Here is a 27,399-nt window from a genome sequence, read left to right on the forward strand (position 1 = left end):
AGGGCAAAGGGCTTTGTCTTATTTATCTCTGTAGCTGCAGAGTCTATAATAGCACTTGGCACAGAGTGGTTGCTCAGGAAATGTTGAATAAAAGAATGAATGATGCAGGAAGTGCTCCCTTCTCATTGGGTATTTCAAGATGTCTCATCTGCATCTATGTGAGATGGGAGTTACCAGTGTACCAAGAAGACCGGCCTTAGCATATTTTATCTCTCATGCCTATTTCAAACCATCTATCTGCAGAAGAGGTGAGTAGAATAGCTAGAACAGGCTAGGTTTTGGGATTATAAACTTAAGAATGAGAAATGCTTTGAAGTAACTTTTGAAAGGTACATGATCAAGGTAGTCTAGTAAGATTAATCTGTGCAGATCTACAGGCCATGGGAGACACGGTCCTTAATGGGTTCTGGAGTAATGGCCCTGTGCTGGTGCAATGCCACATTTGTAGTTAGTGTTAATCAGATTGACACATGACTGCTAAGTATGCATCTAGAGTCCAGTTTAATGTTTTGTTAGTACAAAACTTAGTGAAAATTTACTGAATTATATACATAAGATTTTTGTACCTTTCTGTATATATTACTTTAGTAGAAAACTTACTAATCATTAAAGATATTGAAATATTGATTGCTATTTAGGAGGAAGTCTGCACTCTCTAGCCTTTTTTCTGGTCCCATACACCTTACAAGCTTTCTCTCCTACTAGTCCTTTCCAGTAGCTTAGTCTGGCATTTCTCAAAATTATTTTTACCTTTCTCCTGTAATAATCATTTAGAAAACTAAAATGAAAATTTCTCCACACTGCTATCCCTCCCAAGCTCCATGATTTCCAATCTTGGTTCAACTTTCTATTACAAAAAATGATAGATTTACAAATATAACTTTATACAAATATAAAATTATGTTACAAATATAAAATTATGATATGGTACATACACTCCCAAGGAGATTCTGAGGTATAACTCCTTGGTTGAGAATTTGTCAGGTGGCAAGTAGGAGTTTGTCTTGTTGAAATTCAGTAACTCATTGAGCATTTTCTGAGCTCTTAAAATTGGTACTGAGCATGGAAGGAGCAGTGAGCAGTGGTTCTAGTGCCCAGAGTATGTTCCCAAGGAAAAGAACAGTGTGCGAAAGGCGCCAAGGCATGGAGATAATTGATTTATGCAAGTAAATAAACAAGTCTCAAATTATGTTTGAGAATATTTCTTTTGAAATTTACAAATGAGTTTTTTCTTTTATGGTATAAAATAATTTAAGCAAAAAACTGGCTGGAGCCCTTAAGTTAGTGTTAAGGTTAGCAATCTGACCAGTCCTAGTATTTCTTTATGTTTTAAATTAACCTTTAACTGAACTTTTTGTAGGACCCTGATATTCCCTAGTCTCTGGGTTACTAAAATTCAGTTTCTCTTCATAAACTTTAAACCTGATTTTAACGTTCTTTGTCGTTTTGATTTCTAACTGCCCTTTGAAACTTACTCATGTATTAGCAACATCTTATTTCTGATTTGTAGAAGAAAATTTGTCAAACATTACCCGATGAGTCTGTTTTAAATAAAGGGAAATGATAACTAAGATTTTATAAGTCAAAATCATTATTACTTGAGAATTGTTAATTTAATTGAAATATAATTCACACGCTGTAAAATTCAACCCTTTAGATTATACAATTCAATGGTTTTAATATATTTACAAGATTGTGAATCCATCACCATATAAATAATAATTTAAGGTAATCCAGAGAATGTGGGTTTGGGATATCTAGCTCAATATAGTAACTTTTTAATTTTTGGAAGATATAGTAGGTTTATCTTTTGGTTAAGCTAGTGATTTAGAAGATAATTTATCACTCCTGTAAAATTTCTGTTGAGTTAAGATGCAGAGTAAATAGCAGGACACTATTTAAAAAACTCATCCATATCCAGAAAGCTTTATCTTATTTATGTGGTCCTCTTCAGTATAAAATTATTTTATTCCTCAAATATATATATTAACCTGAATTTACATATTTCCTCCTTAGAACTATTTCCCCCTTGCTACCCTGAGACTAGATCTTGATGGAAAACAGGACTTGAGTCCTTACTAGAATACCAGAGTTACAAACTTTCTTGTCCTCAGCTGTTACTGGCGATCATTGCTGAAGTTGCAACCACTAGTTCAGCTGTCTTTAATGAAAGTTTGTGATCATATTTCATACCTTGCTGTAGTGCTTAATTATCATTCAGTGGTGCTTTCAGTGTTTAAAAATGACTCTTTTGTCAAGGCAGTCTTACCATTTTATTTTAACTCTTCCCATTTGTTTTCTGTTTCCTTTACAGTACTCTGTGCAAAAAACTTGGTGAAAAAGGATTTTTTCCGTAAGTAAATTAACTTTAAATCTTGTATGTTGTCTGTGAATTTTTTGGATAGCATTTTCAGAATTGTCTGGTTTAGGGATGTCTCTATTCAGAAATACACTTAATGTTGTTTTATGAATGCTTTGGCTCAGAGCCTTTTTTTTTAGAGGATTTTGTGCTCTTTTAGCTTTAACTCTTTTCCCTAAACCCCTCCCACATATTTCTGTAAAATGTGTGTGTGCTGGTGTATATGTGCAGATGTGTAAAATATATATAGAAGGTGTGCGTGCTACTAGATTTCTAGAAAAAATTTGAGGTTATTTTGTAAACACTTTCCCCCTAAGCATTTTATAGGCAATTTTACCCATGCATTCAGGATTCCTTGGGAAGCAGAGAAGTCATTCAGCTCGTTTGGAATTCCCAGAATGTAGGAAAGAAATCTCTGCCACATTTGGTTGTAGATGCTCTTGTGTCTCCAACGTAGACATTTGGTTCTCATATTTGCAGCCTCTTTGCTGATCTATTTTGAAATTTTTTGTGACTTTATTTAGGATTAAGTTTTGTGAAGGAGGATTGGGAGTACCCCTTATGTGTGGGTAGCTTTAATTCATTGAGTAAAAAAAGATAAAATTTTTACTAAAAAATTCTAAGCCATCAAAACTTTATATGTAAAACATTTGAAGTTAGATATAAAGACTTATTAGGTTTTTAAATTTAAGTCCTACCAGCTAGCAAAAACTGGTTGTTAAGTGCTAACTTAATATGACATTAGATAATTCTCAAGGGTTTGGTTACAAGAAATAATAAGGTCTTGATAAATTTTTAAATCATTCTTAATCCATTTCACTTGAAATTATATTAATTCCAATCTTTCTAGAGTAGAACCTGACTTAAAGTTTATAAAATAACTTTTTATAAAGCTATATAATTAAGATTTTTATGGTATGTGGGTTTTGGGACATAGTTAGGAAGAAGGATATAAGCAGTCGATGTGCTGTGCATCCTCTACCCCTGTTTTTGTACCCAGGGGCCTTTCTCTGGGCTGCCACCGGTCAGTGTCTTCCCAGGCTGGCGCTGAACCCCCCACCTCATTCCTGTGGCTAATAACCTAATAACCAGTGTGTATGCTTTGTACCCCTCCTAGGGCTGATCTGAGGGAGGAAGTATCCTAGTAGAACTGGGAAGTGGCAAATAGGATCAGATAGGCAAGTGACAGGCAGAGGAGGGTGGAGTGTGAGGACCGCCCACTCGGACAGCTGATTCTATACCCTCCACCACGTCTGCTCTGGTTTTAAAGATAAAATCTTCAATTTCGTTTCCCAGCCTCTCTCCCCAAATTCTTTTCCTTCTTTCACAGCCCCAAGACACTGCTTCTCTAATAAAATATCCAGAGAGCCTTGTCCCAGTTTTCCTAGGAAATCTAGAGGGATAGTAATTTAATTCATTTTAAACCTCTAAGAGGTGATGATCACTTATATGATCTTTATCTGTCTTTTAGTTATATGTAAAAAAAAAAAAAGGAAACTTTTCTTTTTTTATTGGTATAAGCAATAGGAATTGATAAAAATCCTTAAGAGCTGTGAGCTTGCTTTAGGGATAAAAACAATTTAGGGGAAACTGTGTGAGTATCTTTAAAAGCCAGAGTGGGAGAAACGCTTGACCTGGAAAGAGAAACAGGCCTTCAGATAGGATGCCAGGCTGGAATATCCCCCGGTTCACATTGAGGAAGGTCCTCCCGCTGTGGTCCGTTTTCATTTTTCATCTATTTACAAGCTGAGGATTGCTCACATTAATTTCAGAGAAAGAATTAAGTAATAGTTCCTAAATCTGTTAATTAAGTTAAAGCGAGAATATGTCTTTATTGATCAAAATGTAATTATCACTGATACTGAAGTATAGTTACAAGTTTTTGCTTATAATTCAGTTTATATCGTGAATGAGAAAAGTAAAATTTAATATGAAGCAGGACTGTAAGCTGATGAAGTAGATATATATGTGTCTTTATAGGAAAAAATGCACTGCTATGTGTGGTCTTTTGTACAGTAATTTCTGTATTTTGAGATAATATTTATTTTAGGGTATCTACCCTTGCTGAGAAATGTTTTGCTCAGTCATTTTAAAAGAACTGTTTGTAAGCTTGCTGGCTTTTAAAAACAGATACTTCCTCCTTTCCCCAAAATTTTAGCAGCAAAAATTTAAAAAAATATAAGAACATTAAAGAATTTTACAATGAATACCCACCACCTAGATTTTACCATTAACTTTATCTGTCCATTTATCCATTATGTATGTTTTTGTTTTTATTTTTATTTATTTATTTTTATTAATCCTCACTCCAGGATATATTTACTGATTGGAGAGAGAGAGAGAGAGAAACATTTATTGATTGCTTCCCATATGTGCCCTGATGGGATCAAAGCTGCAACCCTTTTTGGTGTGTAGTACAGTGCTCCAACCAACCAAGCCACCTGACCAGGGCCATTGTGGATGTTTTTACATGCTTGTTAATTTTAGAGAGAGAAGGTAGGGAGAAAGAAAGGGAGGGAAACATCGATCTGTTGCCTTTTATATACGCCCTGACAGGGGGCTGAACCTGCAATCTAGGCATGTGCACTGAGTGGGAATTGAACCTGGAACCTTTCAGTATACGGGCAATGCTCCAACCAACTGAGACACACCGGCCAGGGCCATTATGTATGATTTTAAAAGAGTGTTGTCATTAGTATCATATTATTTTCTTTCTTTTATAAAAGCAACATTTAAATAAAAGATCTGTGTGTAAAATAACATACTATGCTAAGGTGGTGTATAGGGGCCATATTGAAGTCACTCAGAACAAAGATTGGTTGGCTGAATTGTTTTTTTCCTTCCCCCCATCAAAAACAAAGCTTTCTTTTCCCTGGAAAGTAGTTTCCTTTTAAGTTGACATTTTAATTTTTTTATTATTTTCAGCTCATTAAGTGTGTTTGTGTCATGAGAAAATTCTTGAGCTTTAGTTATTTTATATGACTCAAGCGATGGAGAAAATTGAGAAATTTAAAAAACACGGAAAATACTTTAGCCACTTTATATTTACCACTAGAGGTCTCACTAACTTCAGAAAACTCCAGAGCTTTTGACCACATTAGAGTAACTTGGCTGTCAAGTTAAATTTTTGTAGAATAATATAAGTTAAAACAGGTATTTTTGGTTAGGGTATAGCGCTTGTATTTTGTGTAATTGAACAGAAGAGAGACATAGGAGGATGGGGTTCAGGCATTCATAATTAAGGATTTGGAAGCCATACCTACTGTTCTTGTGTGGAAGAACTTGTTTTTCTTAGTCCTTAATTCTTTAGTTAAACAACACCCAATGGGAGTTCTAATAATGTGATTTTTTTGTTGGCTTGTTTTTGCACACAAATCATACATTTGTATGTTTGTTTGCTTATATTGTAGAGTCAAAAGAACAAGGTAGAGTAGATTTCTCCCAGGAGAAAATACTTCATGTTATTAAAGGTAGAGGGAAAAGTACATTTATAAATTGTTAGGTATTATGGAAATAATATGAACAGTGTTAAACTTCAAGAACAATAAGTTAAATAGATTGATATCCTAACTTAGTTTCTTCTTAAATACTTGACACTTAAATTTTGGTCTTCTTAAATATTTTTGAAGTTGCAGACCACAGAATCATAGAATTGGAACTGGTTAGTTGATTTCTGGCTGGCCTTGAATCTTGGCATATTAGTATCTTGACTTAAAAAAATTAGCATAGATATCGAGGTGCAAAGTCTCTCCAGTTAACAACACTTACCAACATTTTGTTGTAGTATTTTCAGCTGTCCATAGGAGATCTATAGTATTCCAGTATGTCTCATATCTAAATTGTCATTTTTGTCCTTCTAATGTTTTATTTAGTTCTACTTTCTCTCTCTCTCTCTCTCTCTCTTTTTTTTTTTTTGGCAAAAAGACCACTATTTTCATTGCTGTTTGGTTTGAAAACTGTAGTATCATTTTGACATTAGTTTCTTATAAATTTATATTAGGTCTTTGAGAATAACTTTCTTTGTTGTCATTTTCTTTTCCTTTCCACATGACTTCCCTACTTTAGGGTCTGCTCATCCTACTGTTCTTCATACTACTGTATGAAACTTACAGCAGTTTCATAGATGGCCTCTGTACCTCTGATCTTTCCTTCCCTCAGTCCATTCGGAATGCCACTAATAGAAAAATACAAAAATGTATTTATATACATGCTCAAAAACATAAAATGGCCCCCTGTTTTCTACAGTACCTCAGTCACACCAAGCCTGTATTTTCTGACTTTTAAACCTCTCTTGGATCAGTCTTATCTCTCCGACCTTATTTACTTTCGTACCTTAGCACGCACCCTTTGGTTAGGCTCCTTCCTCTAAGCCCTTCAGATATTGTCATACTCTCCTTGGTGTTCTTCCTACTTATTGAGTTCCAGCCCCTCAAAAAGAAAAAAACGCCTTTACTGTTTAAAGTCAAACTGTTCTTTTTTCCTGAGCTCTCGTACACACTGTTGAATAACGTAGTAAAAGAGAGGTATAATACAGGATAGTAGTTAAAAGCATGAAATCAAGAACCAGACTGTGTGTGCTGGGTTTAGAATCTAAACTTTTAGACCCTGGCTCTGCCACTTAACTACTGTGACATTGGACTAGTTAATTACCCTTTGTGCCTCAGTTCCCTAGTAAATAAAATAGAGATAATAGTATTACATCATAGGGTTATTGTGAGGATTTAGAGATGTAATTAATATATATGTACATAAAGCATTCACAGTATTACAGATCAGTACAAACACTTGTTTATTCTCACTCGTTTGTTTGTTTGTTCTGTATGTATGCACGGTGTTCTTATATTCCAGATTAGGTATTAAGCTCTTTCTAAGGCAGGGTATTAGATTTTTGTTTCAATTTCTCAAATTCATGGTAGTTATTCAGTAAAATTTTTGGCTAATTTAATTTCTCTGTAGTCCATGTCCCTGTGTGAAAAGCTTCAGTAAGTTCTTTCTTTGAAGCAGCTGCTAAGGGGCACCTTGGGAAAGCTCCAAGAGAGCATTTTCCTTTGTGGGCTCAAAGGTAAAGATCTGTAAAAACTTCCACATTTGCGGTAACCTCTAGACCTTGGAGTTTAAAGCTGAAAATGTTTTGAGATTGGAATAATAAAAAATGTAGTTTTTGGTGTTTTAATATGGAATTAATTTTAATCTTGGTTTTTAAATGGACCACTTTTCTAGCTCCGTGCTTAACTTTTATGAAGAATGAAGTAGCCCTGGTGGGTACGGTACGCTCCGTTGGTTGGGTGTTGTCCTGCAAACTGAAAGGTCATGGGTTGCAGGCAACCAATCGATGTCTCTCTCTCACATCGATGTTTCTCCCCCTCTCTTTCTCCCCTCCCTTCCCCTCTCGACTCAATAAAAGAAAAAAAAATTTTTAAAGAATGAAATAATCTTGATAGGAAATAGTAATCTTTATATAATTATTTTTCTAGTTTCCATGTCAAATATTTTTTAATTAAAAATAATCTTCCCCCCTTTTCACAGGACTTCCGGACCCATTTGCTAAGGTGGTGGTTGATGGATCTGGACAATGCCATTCTACAGATACTGTGAAGAATACACTTGATCCAAAGTGGAATCAGCATTATGACCTGTAGGTTTAAATGATTTATCTGAAGTGAAACATTAAGTCAGTATTATTTGATATAGTCTTTGAAAAGAATCACTGAAAAAGATCTGAGTTTGATCCGTGGTATAATTTGATCTTCACAGAGGGATACAAAACCTGCTGGGAAAGTACTTTGGCTAATTTATAGCTTGTTTTGGAAGAGGAGGTACCCTTTATAATGACCCTATGAGGAACAAAATATATGCACAGTATAGAGCAGTTTCCTCCCCCTATTTTTATTAATTAAATAAAGGTATTAATTCACTTCAGGCCATTTTGTAAGTGTAAAACCAGAAATCGCAATTGGGGTGCACTCATAGGTATTCTTTTTGCTTCTGTTGTGGATGGTTTCTTTCCTTTACATTTTATTTTAATCGTAGTAGTATATGCAATTTTTAAAAAAGGCAAACAATACTGTAAGGCTTTTTTTATGGGACAATGTAGTTCTCCACTCCGTTCTTATTCCTGATTCCCATTCTCAAGGTAACTGCTTCCAACAGCTTTGGCTGTTTATTCTGGTATTCTGCCTCTCTCTCTGTCCCTCTCTCTCTCTGAAATGGAAGAGAAACATCTCTTTGTTGTTCCACTTACTTATGTATTCCTTAGCTGCTACTTGTATGTCCCCCATGCAGAGATCCAACTGCAACCTTGGCATATGGAATGACGCTCTAACCAACTGAGCTGCCTGGCCAGGACCTGGTATTTTCTTTTGTTTCCAGATATGTTTATTTTATAGTATCTTGATATATAAATATAAATAAGTATAAATATGTAATTATTTAGTTTTAGGTATTGTTTTAAAATTTCCTACCATGGAAAGTGACTTAACTTGTACAACTGATAACTAGGACATTTTTATTGCACATAATTCTCCCATCCCCTGCCTTGGGCTGTAATCTTGGATGCAAGTGTTCTTAGAGCTGAACAGTACTAAGACTGCTAGGAGGACTCTCCATCCACTTTATTAACCTCTCTTAATACCCCTGTTTTTATTATGGAATTTCATGTCTTCCATCAGCTGTGCATAGTGTCCTGGAGTAGAGAACTTTTCAGAGGGTAAACCTGTGGTCTCTCAGGCTTGAGGATGAACTGGTTGAGGAAAGGGATTTGGTAGGTCTTTCCGATCCTTTACCAATCCTTCCATTCCAGCTCCACCATCACCATCAGAGTATCTTGGGCTTACAGTTGGGCAATATTTCAGGGGGTTGGTGGCAGCAGTAGTCTTGGTTTTTGTCTGTTCCTTCCTGCAAGCTTAGGTTTCATTTTTCTCCAGGTTGCTAATTTAGTTATCACATGTTAATTGTCCTGACTGGCTGGTTTAGCTCAGTGGATTGAGCGTCGGCCTGCAAGCTAAGTGTTGCTGGTTCGATCTTCCAGTCAGGGCACATCAGAGAAGGAAAACTCTGACTCCAAAAAACCTCCGCTGCCTTGCGGCATACCTCTTCAGGGGAAAGGCTAAGGGAGTAAACCCCGACAGAAAATCCGGAGCCGGAGTCCCTAAGGCGGTTTGACGTTGTAGTCAACACCGGCAACTCCTGCGGCGCACCTGAAGCCAAGCTGTATTGACTCCGTCTTTCCCTTGGACCCTTCAGCTGCGAAGAGAGGGGGGGTCTGCTGCATGGGCAACAGCAGACCCGCCATATCACCCTGCCCAGGCTCTGTAGCTTCAGCTTCACTGGAGAGGACACTCCAGCGTCATCACAAGATGTCGATTCAACACGGGAGGAGACAGATACCATGTCACTCCCGAGTTGGACTGCACAGCCATTCTCGACGGTGCAGATAGACTCTTAAGAAGCTACACCATCGTCTCTCGAGACGGACGGCTGCCGACGACGGAATTGTCCTGATATCATGACTTTCCAGGTCCTTAGCCTTTTAAGCTTCACAGTCATTCTGTTTTACTCTTCATCACCCTTAACTTTTCTTCAAAATGTTCCACTTGATATCATCTACAAACTAATCTAAGATCTTCCATCAAGGCCCTGGCTGGGTAACTCAGTTGGTTAAGAGTGTTGTCTGGATACTCCAGGGTTGCAGGTTCGAGTCCCGGTCAGGGCACATACAAGAATCTTCTCTCTCCTCCTCTCTCCCCACTTCTTCTCTCCCTAAAAAAATCAATTAAAAAAAAAAAAAAAAAACACACACACACACAAGAAACCTCTGTGCCTGACATTTCACCTACTGGTTTTTAGACCATTAGCTCTAACACGACTATACCTGACTCTGCTTTTGCTCTGGTCAGTTATTTAAATTTGACCTTTTAAACCACATAGGAACAAATATCATGTCTCCATGGCAACTCTAAGATAGCTAGAGAAAACTAAGAATTATGCTTTTGCGTGTGCCCCTCAGTGCAGTGGCTCAGTAACTGCAAGTTGCTAAATAAATGGGAACTAAAAGGTAGGCAATAGAGAGAAGTGAGACTACCTGGTTTCCCACCTCTAGTAATTATCAGCTTATTACCAAACTCCCTGTGCATCAATTTCTATTAATAATAATAATGTCAATAAAGCCTTTAGGGGACTGATATGAAGATTAATGAGGTAATACACATAAAGTGCTTGGACAAGTACCTGCTGTGTAATTCTCAGATGTTAGACGGTTTTAATAAATACAGTATTTTAAATCACAGGACTTTTATTAGTTGGTTTGACCTTTAGGGGTTTTGAGAGCATAGCTATAACCTACTATGTAGGCAGCTTGACTAAGCTTTAGAGTTCTTAATCAAATTGTGTTAAGCCATTTCTTTTTAGTTTCGATCAGATTTAAATTCAACCAGAGACCCAGATATAACAGTGAACAAGACAGTCTTCCAAGCTTACAGCCAAGTGGTGTAAAAAAAGACAAGTAAATAGGAAACTAGGAACAGTGTGATGACAATTTGGGAAAGTAAAGAGTGCTGTGGAAATGCATAGAGCTTCTTCTCATGGATTTAGGGGTAGGGGAGCGCTTCCTAAAAGGGGGCAGTTAGGCATAGACCTTAAGTAAGAGGTAACTTGGAAACGAGGTGGGAAGGCCCTAAGCAAGAGCATTCTGTGTGATGACCCAGAGGTGGAAGAGAACATGAGGCAGAACTGTTTAGAGAGGCGACATTAGCGAGTTCTCATACGGTAAGGGGAGTGCAGTAAAAAACAGGCGAAGAGAGGCAAGCAGGAGCCAGCTCATGAAGGTTTGTGAGCTTATTAATAACTTTGAATCCTCTTCTAAAAGCAATGGGAGCAGTGAAAGGGTCTTCAGTAGGGAAATGCTATAATCAGAGTTATATCCAAAATGAACACTTTGACTATAATGTGAAAAAGATCTTGGAGGCAGGCAAGATGGCAAAGGACACTGTATCCAATACCATGGAAGACTCCAGCTAATAGAAAATGATGACTTTATGTTAAAAAGTGGTAATGTGAATGGAGCGATGTAGATATTCTAAATATTTTTATTTTTTATTTTATTATTACTATAATTTAAAAGATATTGTTTATTTTTTAAAGAGAGGGGACGGGAGGGAGAAAGAGAGGGAGAGAAATATGGATGTGCTAGAGAAACATCGATCGGCTGCCTTTCACATGCCCCCAGCTGGAGACCTGGCGCACAACCCAGGCATGTGCCCTGACTGGGAATCAAACTGGCGACCTTTTGGCTCACAGGCTGGCGCTCAACCCACTGAGCCACACCAGCCAGGGCCTAAATACTTTTTAATACGGCTTTAAAATTCAAAATGTTTTTAATCCCCCCCCCCCCCAAAAAAGAAAGAAATCATACTATATCTTGCCTCACGAGCTATGGTTTGCTGACCCCTGCCTTAGGCTCCTCTCTTTTTTAATCTTGCTGCTACAGTCTTTCTCAACACAGCAGCTAGAGTGATCTGGTTAAAACATATTTCAAATCTTGTTACTCCTCTGCTCCAAATCCCCATTGGCTTCCTATGTTACTTGGAGTCAGAGCCAGAGTTCATACAATGGCTGACAAAGAGGCCCTTTATGATTTGTCCCTGTCTTGGTCAGAGCAGGCTAACTGATATAATAGACAACACCAAATTTTCATTGGCTTAATATGATAGAAGTGTATTTTATATATAAAGTCCACTTGACAGGGACGTGAGACACTATCAAACAGAGTTAGGGATACAGGCTAACAGAAGCTTTTCTGTTTGCGGTGTATAGCTTAAGGGTCTCTGTGGACCCTGACATACAGCCTCCCGACAGGGGACTTAAGCCATGGTGGGCCACTCTAAGACCTGAGGGAGCCAGTATTTTAGCATACCTGTAAATCAAGCTTCCCAGTTGGGAAACTGATTTAATGTGATTTTTTAAAATGTTTGGTGTGGGGAAATTAGCTATTTAATCCATGATTCTGGTTCCAGAAGTCTGGCATGTCGTGTGGTAGATACTTGCCGTGTTAGGCCTGTTAGGTCTATTTGAAAATTGGTACATGCATACTAAATGATATTTTAGTTCATATTTTTCATTTGCAAGCAACAGAAATGAAATGCAAATTGGCATACTTTTAAAAAGGTAATGTAGTAGCTTGCATAATTAAATGTCTATGCAGTGGGCATGCTTTAAATACAGCTGCAGCCAGGGGTACAAGTGCGGCTTCCATGTTCCTCATGTAAAGATTTAGGCTTTTTACTATACTAGGTGAATTTTTCTGAATTTACTGCTTTGTTGAATGACACATTAAGGTCAAGGTTGCTGGACCAAAAATTTGACCTCTTATTAGAGTCATTGAAATATAGTTAAGGTTCTACTGATAGAATTATGTTATTATATTTTTGCATGGGACGACACCATGTTAACAATTGGCTGTGGTAGAGCTTTCACATACTTGCAGGTATATGCACAGACAAGTATAGTAACGCTTTTCCCTGCTCTGCTTGTCTGCAGGCAGTGAAGTGAAATCTGCAAGAGTCCTGCTCGCTCAAGGCCTGCATACAGGAAAGAAGCAGGGGAAAAGCGTTACAGTCAGCTTTTGTTCTACAGCATTTTAAAACATAACAGGTATGTCAGATTTTTGGTCTGTCAGCCTTGACAATGTCCCTTGAAAATGAACTGAATACTCTCTGAGGTGGTAGGTCATATCATTGCAATGTATGTAAAATGTGACTGTGATAAAAGTTCTTGCAAGATTTTTGTTCTTGGAAAGAAATAACCATAAATTCCCATAGTGTTATGTGACACCAGCTACTAAAATAGTTTTTCCACTAACAAAACTCGTTACTCAGCCTGAGAGTGGCAGATGCGATAAAAGGTATATTAAAAATTCCTGTTAGATTTAACTTTTAAGATTATTTAAAATTTTTAAATTCAGTCCTGTGGAGTGATTGAACTCAAAATATGTTTTGTATTACCTAGCCATACTCTGCAACATTTGTGACTTAACTACAATAACAAACGAAAAATTTTACACTAACTATTTATAATTGCCAAGTTACTCATGCAGTAATTTATTTTTTATTTTTTAGGTATATTGGGAAGTCAGATTCAGTTACGATCAGTGTATGGAATCACAAGAAGATCCATAAAAAACAAGGTGCTGGATTTCTTGGTTGTGTTCGTCTTCTTTCCAATGCCATCAACCGCCTTAAAGACACTGGCTGTGAGTAAACACTAGTACTTTTTAAATTTTACATATATACATGTTTTGGGGAGGAGGCAGGGGTCCAAGAACTTCACTTCCGTGTATGTTTGAAACACAGGTTAAAAATTTCTGGTCTAAATTTATTTTATGGACTTAGTAAGAACAGTGAGACATATTAAATATGTGAATCCCAGCACTGAATCAGAGCTGATGCTTAGTTTCCAGTGAATAGGTAACGGCTAAGAAATGATTACTAGCCAGAAGAGTGAAAAGGAAGGTGTCAAAGTATATAGGTCTGTAAAAAATTTTCTTACTATCCTTTTTCCGGTTTTGGTGGATTTGTGAGATAAAGTGAGTTTTATTTAGGTGATGGGAGTGTTTAAGGTGGCAGTTAATGGGGAATTATTAGTGAATAAAAATGATATATAAAACTGGAAAACTTAAAAGTTACAGAAAGGTAAACATTATTTTGAGTGTAAGATAGCTGTAATTAACTAGAGCTTAGGTTTCACCAAGCTGGGAATTTAGAAAATTAGACCAAGATCAAGACATTAGAAGTGATTTCCACATTGGACTGACAAGTTGACTTAGCATATATATAATTCATGTAACCAAGTGACAAAGCATCTTTTTGGGGGTTTTTCTGTTGGGACATAGAAGGAAATATCTTTTTGAATAGAATTTTTTTTTTTTCTACAGAATTCTTTTTTTACATAATATAAAAAATATTGTTAGCCATTGTCATGGGATTTTAGCCCAGATGCCTATACTAAGCAAAAATTCACATAGAATCTAGCTAAGGAAGTTAATAATTAAAAAAGAGTAAATTTAGCTTTGACTGTTAGATATATTAAGAGATGATCCTTCTTCATGCAGTATTATACCACAGCCCAGTTATATAATATTGACCTGTTAAAAAGAAAAATGGAGAAGATTGAGCTAGAATTTCTTAGGGTAATTTAAAGGCAACCAGGAATTTCTTATGTTTCTGGATTGATAGGGTGGCCAACAGCAGATAGAGCCCACTGGGATTGGAGAAGGTCTAGCATATGAAAACAAAATGTTTTATTACCCAACGCAGCAGGCAGACTAATAACTTATAGGTCACAAATATGACCTTATCTCTGGCTTAATTTGGTCAACATGTATTGACCTTTAAGTACTGTTCAAAATCCTGGTGATATCAAGGTGGAAAAGACATGGATTCTGTCCTCTGAGAATTAAGGGCAAAGGCCTCTTGGCAAAGGAAGCAGGACACATTAGAAGGACTGAGCAGAAGAGGAGTTGCCCGCACAAGCCCACTGTATAGCTGACTCAGTAGTATCTATTTATTTTGCAAAGGGAAATATGTCTGTATTTTGGGCCAGGTGCTATAGTTTGGGGGCATGGACTTTTTTTCTTGCTGCTGTAAATGTTTTATTGCATTAATTTATTTGACCTTTTGATGTGCAGTAATATTTAATTTATCAAACATTTATTGAGCACCTGATATAGTTGGGATGAACAACACAAAGACTACGATATGGTCTCCTTCTTTTATCAATTCACAATTTATTTAAGTAGACAGATGGCATATAGCTGTAAAAGAATTCGGGTGTAAGTCCAGTAATCAAAGTAAAACCAATAAGCTAAGGGTGATGCTATTCCCTGTTATAACTGGCCAGGCCAGTGTTATATGTGTTTTATAGATGAGGCGTGATAGAGTGAGTTGCCCCTGAATGAGTCAGGTGCAGAACTGATGCAAACTCTTATCTTACAATTTATTCTTGGCTGCTTAATAATACTTGGGGGGTTGGGGGTTGGGGGTCATTTGAAATGGTTAGAGAAAAAAACAATGACAACAAATAATATTTATTGAACATGTATGTGCTAGGTACATTGCTAAGAGCTTTACACAATTATCTGATTTTATCCTTAGAAAATACAAAGTAGGTACATTTATTATGCATGAGACTATCAAGACACAAGGATAGCCCTGGTTGTTGTGGCCCAATGGGCTGAGTGCCATGGTGACTGCCAAAAGAAAGGTCGTCATTTTGATTCCTGGTCACAGCACATGCCTAGGTTGCTGGCCAGGTCCCTGGTTGGGGGTGTGTGGGAGACAAATGATTGATACTTCTCTCCCTCTTTCTCTGTCCCTTCCCCTCTCTCTAAAAATTAAATAAAATCTTAAAAAAAAAAAAGATGCAAGGATAAATTGCTTCAGAATAACAGCTATTAAGTGGCAAGCCAGGACACAGGCTGAAGTGGTCTGAAATCTTTGGAGACAAAGTAACTGCATGTTGGCAGTATTACACCAGTATCTTGTGGTTTTTGAAATTGAATTCATCACAACTTTTATTGAGACATTTATATTATATGTACATATAGAAAATTAAAAACATTTGTTTCATTATTAAAACATGATTAATTCTTTAAATGGTAGGCCTGATTTCCAGTGGATTGTGGAAATTTACTACCACTCAATAGATGTTAGAATCTCTGATACCAGCTTATTTTTTAATTGCTTTTTGTTGTTGATTTGAAATAGATCAAAGGTTGGATCTCTGCAAACTTGGGCCCAATGACAATGATACAGTTAGAGGACAGATAGTAGGTAAGTGTGGAACTTGAAGCATGAATTTTGACTTCATTCAAGCTGACCTAATCTCTAAATACGTTTTAAGTCAAGGTACAATTGTTGTTTTATTGTATTGGTGTGATTTAAATGAGTCATGTAAAATGTTTTAATTTTAAAAAACCCAAGAAACTATAAAGTTTGAAAATGAAGGCTTCTAATGTTACAAAGAACTATTGATCCTTTAGGAAGGAATTCTTTTAAAATATACAAATAAAGTTGAGCACTGAGACTTTATAGATGGTATTAAAGTTTTGTGAAAATCTCAAACTGGTTTTTGAGTAAATATTGAACACTTTGTTTAATGCTTTACAGTTTTAAAATAATCTGCTAATTGAAAAGAAAACAGAATGAGGAATGGTAAGGAAAAAAAAAGAATGAGCACTAATTGAGAAAAAGGAGACATTGTTACTTTACCCAAGGCACGTATGTGTTTTGTTCAAATCACATGCTAAACTAGTTGGTGTAGCCTGATTTGGAGTTCACACCTCTTGCTGCCAAGTTTGTAATAGTAGTTTTATACCACATTGGATGATGATGTACTGTTTTAATTCAGGGGATTCAAGTCTTGCCTTCTTGCCAGAATCTAGTGTTGTTTTTTTGTTTTTAAAGGTGGGTCAAGAATAAACTGAAATTAATGTGATCTTTTCACATGTTCTGTACATGAATATACCTTTCATGTGTTATGCATCTTCAGTGCAGTAGCAGCCTTGCACTTCCCAGTATGGTGGGAAAAATGTAGGAAACCTTTAAAATTCTAGTATCACTCCTAAAGGAAAAAAATCTCATGGAAAAAGAAATTACAGAATTTAGTAGAAACAATAGAGTTTATTTTAAAGTATTAAAATAAGCTAAGCCAGATGACTTTTAAAGATACACAGTATATATTTTAAATTGTAATGATTCTTTCTTGTTCTGCGGCTCCTAGTAATGTTTTTGTTGTTTAATAGTAAGTCTTCAGTCCAGAGACCGGATTGGCACAGGAGGGCAGGTCGTGGACTGCAGCCGTTTGTTTGATAACGATTTACCAGACGGGTAAGCTGAACTCATGAGAGAAAAATGTAGGTACTGTCCTTACACTAATGAGAACCAAGTTGGTGTTGCTGTACACTGAACTTGGAAAATTTTCTAAGTAATTTCAGAATCTAGCTTTTCCTTGTACTTGGAAAATTAGTAAGGGATTTTGTCACAAATTTATAAAATAAGCCTTGAGTTAGATGTTAGATTTGGTTCTTAAGAGTTTTGACTAGGAGACAAATCAAATTTTTTGACAAATAGAACTATCCTGTAAATATTATACATCCACAAGAAAAACCTTTTGCTTGATTAAGTTATTCAAAACTGGGCATGTAAGTACTGAATCTGAGACATTGCTCTATCTAGAGGAAGAGGATAGAGAATCTCTGTAATATTAATTATAACATAGTAACATTTATTGAGCATACACATACAAGATACTGTTTGTTATAAGCACTTTACATAATACATTTATATCATATAATTCTCATTGCCTGTGGTTCTGGAATTAGATCATCTGGCATGCAGTTTTTAGTCTTCTGCTTAGTAGCTTCATGAATATAATGAATTTTTTTAACTTCTGTAACCTTTGGTTTATATTTATTTATAAAAGAAGATGATGGTAATAGCATAGATGCCATAAATTGTTGTGAGGATTAAAGAAAATCATTTGTGTGAAGCACTTAGCACAATGTCTTGCATATAGTAAGTGCTTAATAGATTGCTAATATTATTACTACTGCTACTACCATTGTTACTCATTCATTTCATAGGTTAAAAAAGCTAAAACTCAAGATGTTAAGTATCTTGCCAAAGGCCTCATGATAAATGGCAGAGCTGGAATATGAATTTAAGCTTTAATTCGAAAGTTCTTTGTCACTGTTATCTTTGTTAATACTAGTTCTGACACTTCTGATTTTATTTTTAAATTTCAAAATATTTTTAATTAACTTCAATGAGGTATAGTTTACAGATACTATAAATTATATTCATTGAAAGTATTTGAGTTTTGAACTAAATTATTTTTGACATGAAATTTTATATCCAGCCTGTCGTACTTGCTCATTTTGTTTGAACTGTTAAAAATCGCTATAATTTTAGTTTGCTTATAGATCACTTTAGCTTCTTGGTATACCTATTAACTTTTGTAGATATGAGGTAGATTATGATACTGTTGAAGGGGAAATTTAGGATAAAATAACTAATCAGTATTGAGAGATTACAACAATATAAGTCTTCAACATTCTAAACTTGCTTTATGTTACTATAATTGTAATCACAGGGGAAAAGAACCTCTTAACATCTCTTTATTTTATATTTGTAAGTCTCTCAAAGGTCTGCCAATGTTTTAGTGGAAAGACTAACATTACCACATTTCTACAGTCTTTTAGACTCTTTTGTTATGAGAATTAATAAGATATTGAGGAAAAAGTGGAATTGTTCCTTTTTAAAAGAAATTAGTTTGAGTAAGCTAAATACTTTAAAAAGCTGTTATATACTTTCCTAGTTAAATTTAATTTTTTAAAAATTGTGTGATTTTTATTTTTAGTATGACTTTTTTCCTCCACTAAATTCTGGAGAAATTAGTGTAATTTAATTGAGCATTGTTGACATTATTGAAAAATTCTCAGAGTTGGGCTGATGGAAAATACTAGTTACACCTCAGTGTAAATATTTTAGAAACTTCAGAACTCCAGAAGACCTATTGTACATTAAAAAAATAAGTTGAGAAGATTCCTATATTCTGTGTATTGATCTGTCAGTGTGTCATTCCTGATTCATACTCACAAATCTCTTCCTGGCTTGATTATTACACTAAAAACATTTAGTATCCAGCTTCCTAGTAATTAATATCTTATCTCTTAACATTCTTATTTAAGCTGGGAAGAAAGGAGAACTGCCTCTGGAAGAATCCAGTATCTAAACCACATAACAAGAACTACGCAGTGGGAACGCCCCACACGGTAAGAACATATAAATATCTTCCCATGGTCTGTGCTGTTCACCCTCCTGAAGTCGTCTCTTTCTGTTTAACTATTAGCTTTACCGGATTTCCTGTCTTGGTTTATACTGCTCCAGATCAGTAGATCTTCTAGCAAGTGCCATTATTTTTAAAAAGTAATTTTCAATAAGGATTGTTTAGCAGGCTATCCTGTTATTGTAGCTGCAGGGCCATTGATGGTACTCAATAAATATTTATTAAATGAGTTAAATGAATAAATTGAGAAGGCATCTTATTTCTGGGACTCTTAATTTTTTAATTTTTTTTTTAGTCCATTATTGATTTGTTGTCACAAAATATATAGGGAGGATGTACATTTGGTCAGTCATATTGAGTCCAGTAGGTCTGTAATCAAGATAAGAACCAAATGCTGCGAGACCATATGGAGGGGCACCTGACTTATGGTGGGAGGGTGAGGGGAGAGTGGAACTTGTAGAGGAAAACTCTGAAGGAGTGGAATCTCTGCATTAAGTCCTGAAAAATGCTAGGATTTAGCTAGGTAAGAGGCCGGCGATGAGAAGCGTTCAGGCTAGCACTGTGCTCAGCATTTGGGCTGCAACACTGAATAAGGTGGAAGGACCTTCATGCAGCTTAATGTAGAAGGACAGCGGGGTGCAAGATATTTTTGGAAACTCCAAGGAAGTGCTTTATAAGTGACTGAAAACGAATAGGGTAAGTGGCTGAATTCTTTCCTTTTCTTTTCTTTTTTTTTTAAGTAAGAACAAGTTCGCCCTGGCCAGTGTGACTCGGTTGGAGTGTCATCCCGTAACTAAAATATCGCTGGTTTGATTCCCAGTCAGGGCACATGCTTAGGTTGCAGGTTTGATCCCCCGTCCAGGTGCGTGCGATCCCTAGTCTGGGCGTGAAATGGAGGTCGGCAATTGATGTTTTTGTCCCACATCGGTGTTTTTCTCTCTCCCTTCCTCTCTCCCTTGCCCTCTCTCTAAAAGCAATGAAAAAATGTCCTCTGGTGAGGATTAAAGAAACAAAAACAAAGTTCAATGAAAAGGAAAAAAAAGGAAGGACAAAGTTTATTTGCCACCTGTACTCAGTGTTTGTTTTGCCTCTGTCTTCCCCCGCCCCCTTTTTTCCCTGAGCAGGACTGGCTGGCACCAGATGTGGAACATCAAATGCTTCTCATTAGCTCTACACACTTTTATTTACTGAGGAGTAATTGCTTAACTCACTAAATCATAAAGTTTTTTCTGTTGCAATTTTTAGGTAAAAGCTTAGCTCGTGTTGCCATTTTAAAAAATGCTTATTTGAGGGTTGCATTTGTAGTATTAAACTGCCAAGGTTTTTATTGATGTCAGATAGCCCATTATTTTATTTTCAAGGTTTTACTTATTTATTTTTTAGAGAAAGAGGGAGAGAAACAGCAATGTAAGAGAGATACATCGATTGGTTGCCTCTCACAAGCCCCCAACTGGGGACTTGGCCTGCAGCCCAGGCATGTGCCCTGACGGGGAGTAGAACTGGTGACTTAGGCTCTCGGGCTGGCACTCAATCCACTGAACCACACCAGCCAGGGCTAGATAGGCCCTTTTTATTATATCTGAGTGTAAATGAATATGTGCTTGTGTTAGTGTTTTAGTGAAATCCATTTTCTTCTAATTCATTTAACTGATAAAATTGACTTTAATTTCCACATGTATAAAGCTGATTGTGTTGTAAATGTTAGTTTAAAAATGAACTCTTGATTATCCTCTTATTTTGGATGACCTACAGTAGACTGGAAGCTCTTTGAAGAGACAAACTATCTTCTGTCCTTTATTCATTCAATAAATATTTATTGAGCTACTCTTTATATGCCAAGCACTATTCTGGGTGTGGGGGCCCTGTGTAGTGGGGAGCACACCAGGCACTCTTATCTCTCATAAGTATTCTGGTGCTGGAAGACAGACAAAGACAAGGATGCAAATAAGAAAGATAGCAGAAATAACTGCTCTGCTGAGGAATTAGGGTTAAGGACTGTCAAATGCCTGGGTGACTACTTTAGATTTGAATGTCAGGAAGGACCACTTAGAGGCCACATTTAAGGTAAAGCTGTGATTTGAATGACCCAAAGAAGGTGGCGGCCAGAGCTGGATCTAGGAAGAATAGGTGAAAAAAGCATTTTGGATGGAAGGAAGTGCTCCTGTCCAGCACTAAAGTAGATGAACTTTCAAAGTTCAAGGAATAGGGGGAAGTGGTGTGGGAGAATGGTGGGAATCGGGTCTGAGAGTGGGCCTGTAGCTAAGTAGGTATATGCGGATGTCATATAAAATGTAATTAAAATCAACATGAAATGGGTGAAAGACATAACTGATACTGTGCTTATCACTTGTTTCATTGGTGCTTTGAGGCATCAGGATTTTATTCCGAGCTTTTGAAATCATTATATTTGTATTAATCATTCCATTTTCCTATTAAGTGATTGTTACTGCAATACATGCATTGTCTACAGAGCTCTACTGAATTGAGTAACTTTTTTTCCCTGTTACTTTTCAATAGGCCGGCATCTGAATATTCTAGTCCTGGCAGACCTCTTAGCTGCTTTGTTGATGAAAACACTCCAATTAGTGGAACAAATGGTGCAACATGTGGACAGTCGTCAGACCCCAGACTGGCGGAGAGGAGAGTCAGGTCACAACGACATAGAAATTACATGAGCAGGACACATTTACATACTCCTCCAGACCTGCCGGAAGGCTATGGTATGACAACTAGCAGAGAAAAAATAAAGTGTGATTTACTGATTTCAGCTTGCTAAGAAAGCTGGAAAATCAACTTTTAAAATGTTATTAATCTGGGTTTAGGAATTGTGCATGAAAATAAAAGTAAATGTAAAACCTCCCAACTTTGAAGTCTTTGAAGTGGTTGAAGACTATCCAACCAACAGTTTGATCTTGGGCTAGTCATTTAATGTCAGCCTTTTTGCTCCTTTATAATGAAATAAGATGAATGATACCTCTCTATCACAAAAGTATTATGAGGAGCATATGAAACAATGTGAGATTTCTTTGTAAATAGGCCCTGTATGAAGGTAAGATGGTATTGTTATTGATAATGATAATCTGACGTCAGACCTGAAGTATAATTTTCCAGATGTACATATTTAGAAATAACTTCAAAAGCGTGTATATATATTGTGTTTATATATTATATGTGTATTATCTATAATTTTGGATTATCTGAGTAATTGGGTTATTGTTTTTGTTTGTATAAAATTATTATAATCTTATATAATTTCCTAAATTGTAGAATTTCATGTGGAAGATGATATGAATCTTCTAGTTGACTATGGAACTTTCTAAGTCACAACTTGTGAGCACTCTTGTAGACAGTATGAACTCATTCTCCGCTCCTTTCTTGCTAAGTGCTCACCAGTCACTTAGATCCTCTTGTCTCAGAAGCTGCCCATAAACTGTCCTGGGCTGCTGGTGACACCTAATGACCAACATTGGGAATTGCCTGATCCAACTTTTATTCTTACCATGGAATATTTTTTAAACTGTTCTGCACATGCATGATTTTAACTTCATTTTTTTTTACATAATTTATTTACTTGTTTATTTATTTATTTTTTTAGAGAGAGGGGAAAGGAGAAAGATAGGGAGAGAAACATCACTGTGTGGTTGCCTCTCACTTGCGTCCCCAACTGGGGACCTGACGTGCAACCTAGTCATGTGCCCTGACTGGGAATTGAACTAGTGACACTGGGCTCGCAGGCTGACGTTTAATCCACTGAGCCACAGCAGCCAGGGTCTTAACTTCATTTTTGATGTATTTTAACGCTTAATTAAAAAAACCCAATTTATCCATTAACTGTGCTGTGCTGATCTGGGCTTATAGCCTGGCTTTGCCCCATGTTAGTTGTGTGATAGTGGGCACATTATTTAACCTGTCTGAATCTTAATTTTACCTTCTATAATGTGGGGAAAATAATAGTGCTGACCATGTAGGTTTGTTGCAAGATGGTAATTTAATGTGAAGTGCCTGACACAGAGTCTGGCATAGAAGGCACTTAGTAAATTTTAGCTGCTATTATTAATATTCAGACCTCAGAATAAAGTAGTTCTTGCCATTTCTCTTTAATTGAGATTATAAGGCAAGCTGTTTGGAGTGGGGGTGGTTATACCTTTATAATATTTGTATGATATGGATTAAAAACTTTTAAATCCAACCAAAACATAGGAGTAAAGTGGGTACCAAGACTGAAATTATCGTAGGTCTTGTCTATATTCAATTTTAAACTATTATATGTTTATAATTTTTAAAAGTTTAAATTAATTGACTTAATTATAGCTTTATAAACAAATTAAATTTATGCTAATAAATATTAGCAGAAGTGTTATCATTTTATATGTTGGAATTTTTCCTTAGATTTTGTTTAAAGAAAAGCAGTCTGTTGCTTAAAAACATGAATAAATAAAGACTAAGAACCGCCAGTGAAGGGGCCCTTTCACACATTCCTTCTCTGCGCCCCGCCTCCTCGCTCTCTCCCCTAGGACTTCGAGTTAATGTCCCCTTTGACTTTTCCTCCCCAATATGCACACTGCTCTTTAGTCTTCCTCTTTCTAACCTGGTTAGGTTTCCATTTTTGCCCGGTTTGCCTATAGAGCATCTCCCCTGCATTCCATCTTTTTTGCTTCTGTTTAGGTGCAAATGTAGTCTTGAGAATACACCTCTCTCAAGAAACCCTCCCCCCCCACAAGTTTTGGTATAAAATTAGGCATAATTTTAAAAACATTACTATCCTGCAAACCCTTTGAAAATTGCTGCAAGTACCTCAGAATCTTCCCAGTTGGCTAGACTCTTTCTCTGAGCCTTCTTTTGCTTCCCTCAGGGTCCACATTTAAGACAAATAATCATTACTTCACGTTTGTTTTGTTGAATTATTGGTACTGTGGCAAACTTGTTTTCTATTTTGCATTGCAACATGGTTAGTGATTGAGCCACATCAGACGTATAGTTGGCTTTAGATTAGTCGGCCTGTGACCCCTCATCACTATTGATTAGTTTGTTTCTAGGAGAAAATGTATTCTGAGTTCAGATCAAATGATTTATAGAGCAAAATTTTTGTAATAATATAGATTGGTAATTTGGATAATTTACTTATTAATATAATAGTCTCATGTCTATAGCTGTCTTTGGTTTGGACACTTTGAATATGTTTTTATTATTAGTGTTTCTTAATTTTACAGAGCAGAGGACAACACAGCAAGGTCAGGTGTATTTCTTACATACGCAGACCGGTGTGAGCACGTGGCATGATCCAAGAGTGCCTAGGTAAGAACGTCTTCTAAACACTCTTCGTACCATTGAATATCCATTGTCCCTAGGGTTTCTTTGATTTATTTAATCTTCAGCTTCTTAAAATAGTTAATTTAAAAGGTTGGTTCTTTCTAATATTCATGTCATTTTGACTTTTAGTTATAAAGTCCTTCCTGCAATAGTACCCCAGTGCCTTACCCGCCCCCGCCCCCCAGCCAATCCCCAGTCCCTCTCTACTCTCCTCTTTTAAAAAATCTGGGCAAAAACATGGGTTTTAGGAGTTTGAAAATTGACCTAAGGGAAAAAACACATCCAAAATCTTACAGAAAACATACATACCTTTTTTAAAAGGATAGTAAATTGATATTTTTTTTCTGGTTACGCTTTTTAAAAAAATAGTTTAACTTTATATAAGTGTATTTCTTGTTCTTTTATGTGTTCCTTAATAAAGTTTCATTTTAATATAGAAAAGAAATAACCTAATTAAATTAAATTTCTATGAAATGCTAAATTTCGTGCATTTGTATTACAGGCATTGAGTGCATTTACCTGAGATTTTTTTTTTTATTTTTATTTTTTTTATTAAACTTATACTCAGAATTCCACTTGTCAAGATTCATGTATTTAAATCAAAACCAGATGTGACTAGCTGATCTTGGATTGCTTTGACACATTCTCTTTGTTTATAAATAAAGCTATAATAATGAAAATATTTTACTTTGTCATAGAGCTTAATTAGATTCTTTTAAGGGCGGCAACCAAAGAAATGTGCTATCACTAATTATTGTATCAAGACTGTCATTTCTGTGTCTTGGTAATTTAAGCTGTTAGTTTAAAAATAGTAGGGGGAGGAAATTTTTATTTTACTAATAAGCTCACTGAAAAAAAATCCATGGGCCTAACTTTTAGCAACAAGGTTTTTATTATGTACATTATGAAAAGAAGTGTTTATCCAACTGAAGGTCAATGATAAGCTTTTTAATAAAATAATTTAAAATCATTAGAAGGAAATATATAGAAGAAAGTGATTTAAAAAAAAACCTAAATGTTTTATGTTAGTGAAAGTACATCTTGAGTTATCTGTTGAAAGAATAGTATGTAAGCTGGCATCAGAAGATAAAATGGAGAGAGATTTTGGCAGCACTGTTGGTAACATGTTCTTATTCCTAAGGAAACGTCAGTTTTTCATTAATGAATATGTGGTTTCTATAAAGGTTTAAGAATAGTTCATGTTAAGTATTGAAGAATGACTATGAAATTATGCTATGGACTATTTTTCTTTAGTCTCTGTGCTCCAAATTCTTATCTTAAAAATCATATCATTATATCATCATGTATCATCATATCTTTTGTTTTTTCGAGGATCCTTTAGTAAACATGCCATTTGGGTGGAGGATCTATCAAAGCAGACTATAAATATTTAGATTCTATTAAAATATCATCGCTATTCAAAGACATTTATAAAATAATGTAACTCTGTAAGATGTCCAGTAAACTTAGATTTATCTGAGAAGTCCCATTTCATCAAGTTTTACATATCTCTTGAAAACAGAGATTAATGCCATTGCATACTGACTGTGTAGTCTTGAAATACAGATCTGTATTACTTTTTATGGCTGTGTAACATTCCATTTGTCTTTAGTCATTTTCCAAGTGGAAATGATTATTTCCAGTTTCCTGCTCTTTTAATCAATTCTTTAGAGCATTTCCATGTATGACTAGATTTATAAAGTTCTAAATAAAATTATATAAAATCAAATTCTGCATTATATATCAAAAGAATTCTTCATTCTTTGATGTCAGTATTCGCTTTTCATTTCTAAAAGTGCCACTGTAACAATCTACCTGTTTGTGCTTCATAATCTCACTGAGAGTTTGCCTTTGTAATCGTTCCCTTACTGTGTTTTTAACGTTGCGTGTCATTGCTGTTCTATCTGTTTGATATCATTCTGTGGTTTATTGCTTCCACTGACTCTCAGTCATCGGGACTTTCAGTGATTTTTGTGAGTTTGTTTGATCTTAATTGGTTTGGGTTCTGTGGACCTGAAGTAGGAATTTAGGAAGTTTTTGTGGAAGCACCTCATCCTTCCTTTTTAGTTCTCAGCATAGAGGGGGAGTTTCAGGTTTCCTTCTCCTGCCTTGCTGCTGGCCTGACACTGTTTCCCAGTTAACAGCTAATCCACCAACAGTCCTCCTCTCGCCTGCCTGCCACTCATGGGTAGGGGAGGGTTGTTAGAGCTTTTCCATTGTCCACTTTGAGACTAAAATTGTCTCAAATAGTGTGTTCTTTTCAAGCTTTAGTTCTTTAGCAGAAGAGATTCTTGGAGCACCTATAAGCAGAAGCCAGAATTGTTTCAACAAATCTATGGATGCTTATATGTGCCCATCACTGTGTTTCATTATGACCAAGAAGAGATTATTTCAGGCATTTTTTTTCTACTTTAACTTTTAAAACCTGATTTTGATGAGATTTGTCATTCTAATTATCTGTTTAAGTTTACATTAGACATGCTGCTTTTATTTTATTTTCTAAGGTCCTGTAAATCTTTGTCTATATATAACAGTATTTTAAGAATGTGTAATGCATCCCAGGCTGATACAGCTCAGTGGATTGAGCGCCGGCCTGCGAACGGAAGGATCACCAGTTTGGTTCCCTATCAGGACACATGCCTGAGTTGCAGGCCAGGTCCCTGGGTGGAGTGTGTGCAAGAGGCAACTGATGGCTGTTTCTCTCTTTCTCTTTCTCCCTCCTTTCCCCTCTCTCTAAAAATAAATAAATGAAATCTTTAAAAAAAGAATGTGTGATACAGTAACAATGGTCTTTGGTCCATTAAAAGTCTTCTTGTATTTTTTATTGCAGCAGTAAGCCTTAGAGTATTCTTCCTTACCTGTCTTCAACACAGTCTTCATTCACTAGTTTT

General features: G+C 36.0%; 1 protein-coding gene across 1 annotated transcript in view; it reads left to right on the forward strand.

The window, feature by feature from the left end:
• SMURF2 (SMAD specific E3 ubiquitin protein ligase 2) overlaps nucleotides 1–27,399 on the forward strand; it is a 90,503-nt gene that overhangs the window by 39,196 nt on the left and 23,908 nt on the right. The window contains exons 2-9 of the mRNA XM_090290908.1: nucleotides 2,315–2,353; nucleotides 7,886–7,994; nucleotides 13,471–13,604; nucleotides 16,117–16,182; nucleotides 17,154–17,238; nucleotides 19,101–19,184; nucleotides 21,716–21,918; nucleotides 24,409–24,493. Of these exons, the coding sequence (XP_090147034.1) occupies nucleotides 2,315–2,353; nucleotides 7,886–7,994; nucleotides 13,471–13,604; nucleotides 16,117–16,182; nucleotides 17,154–17,238; nucleotides 19,101–19,184; nucleotides 21,716–21,918; nucleotides 24,409–24,493 (805 nt within the window). The remainder of the gene's footprint in view (nucleotides 1–2,314; nucleotides 2,354–7,885; nucleotides 7,995–13,470; nucleotides 13,605–16,116; nucleotides 16,183–17,153; nucleotides 17,239–19,100; nucleotides 19,185–21,715; nucleotides 21,919–24,408; nucleotides 24,494–27,399) is intronic.

This window comes from Furipterus horrens, unplaced genomic scaffold (genome assembly GCF_987537825.1).
Source record: "Furipterus horrens unplaced genomic scaffold, mFurHor1.1.pri manual_scaffold_11, whole genome shotgun sequence".
NCBI classification, from domain to species: Eukaryota; Metazoa; Chordata; class Mammalia; order Chiroptera; family Furipteridae; genus Furipterus; species Furipterus horrens.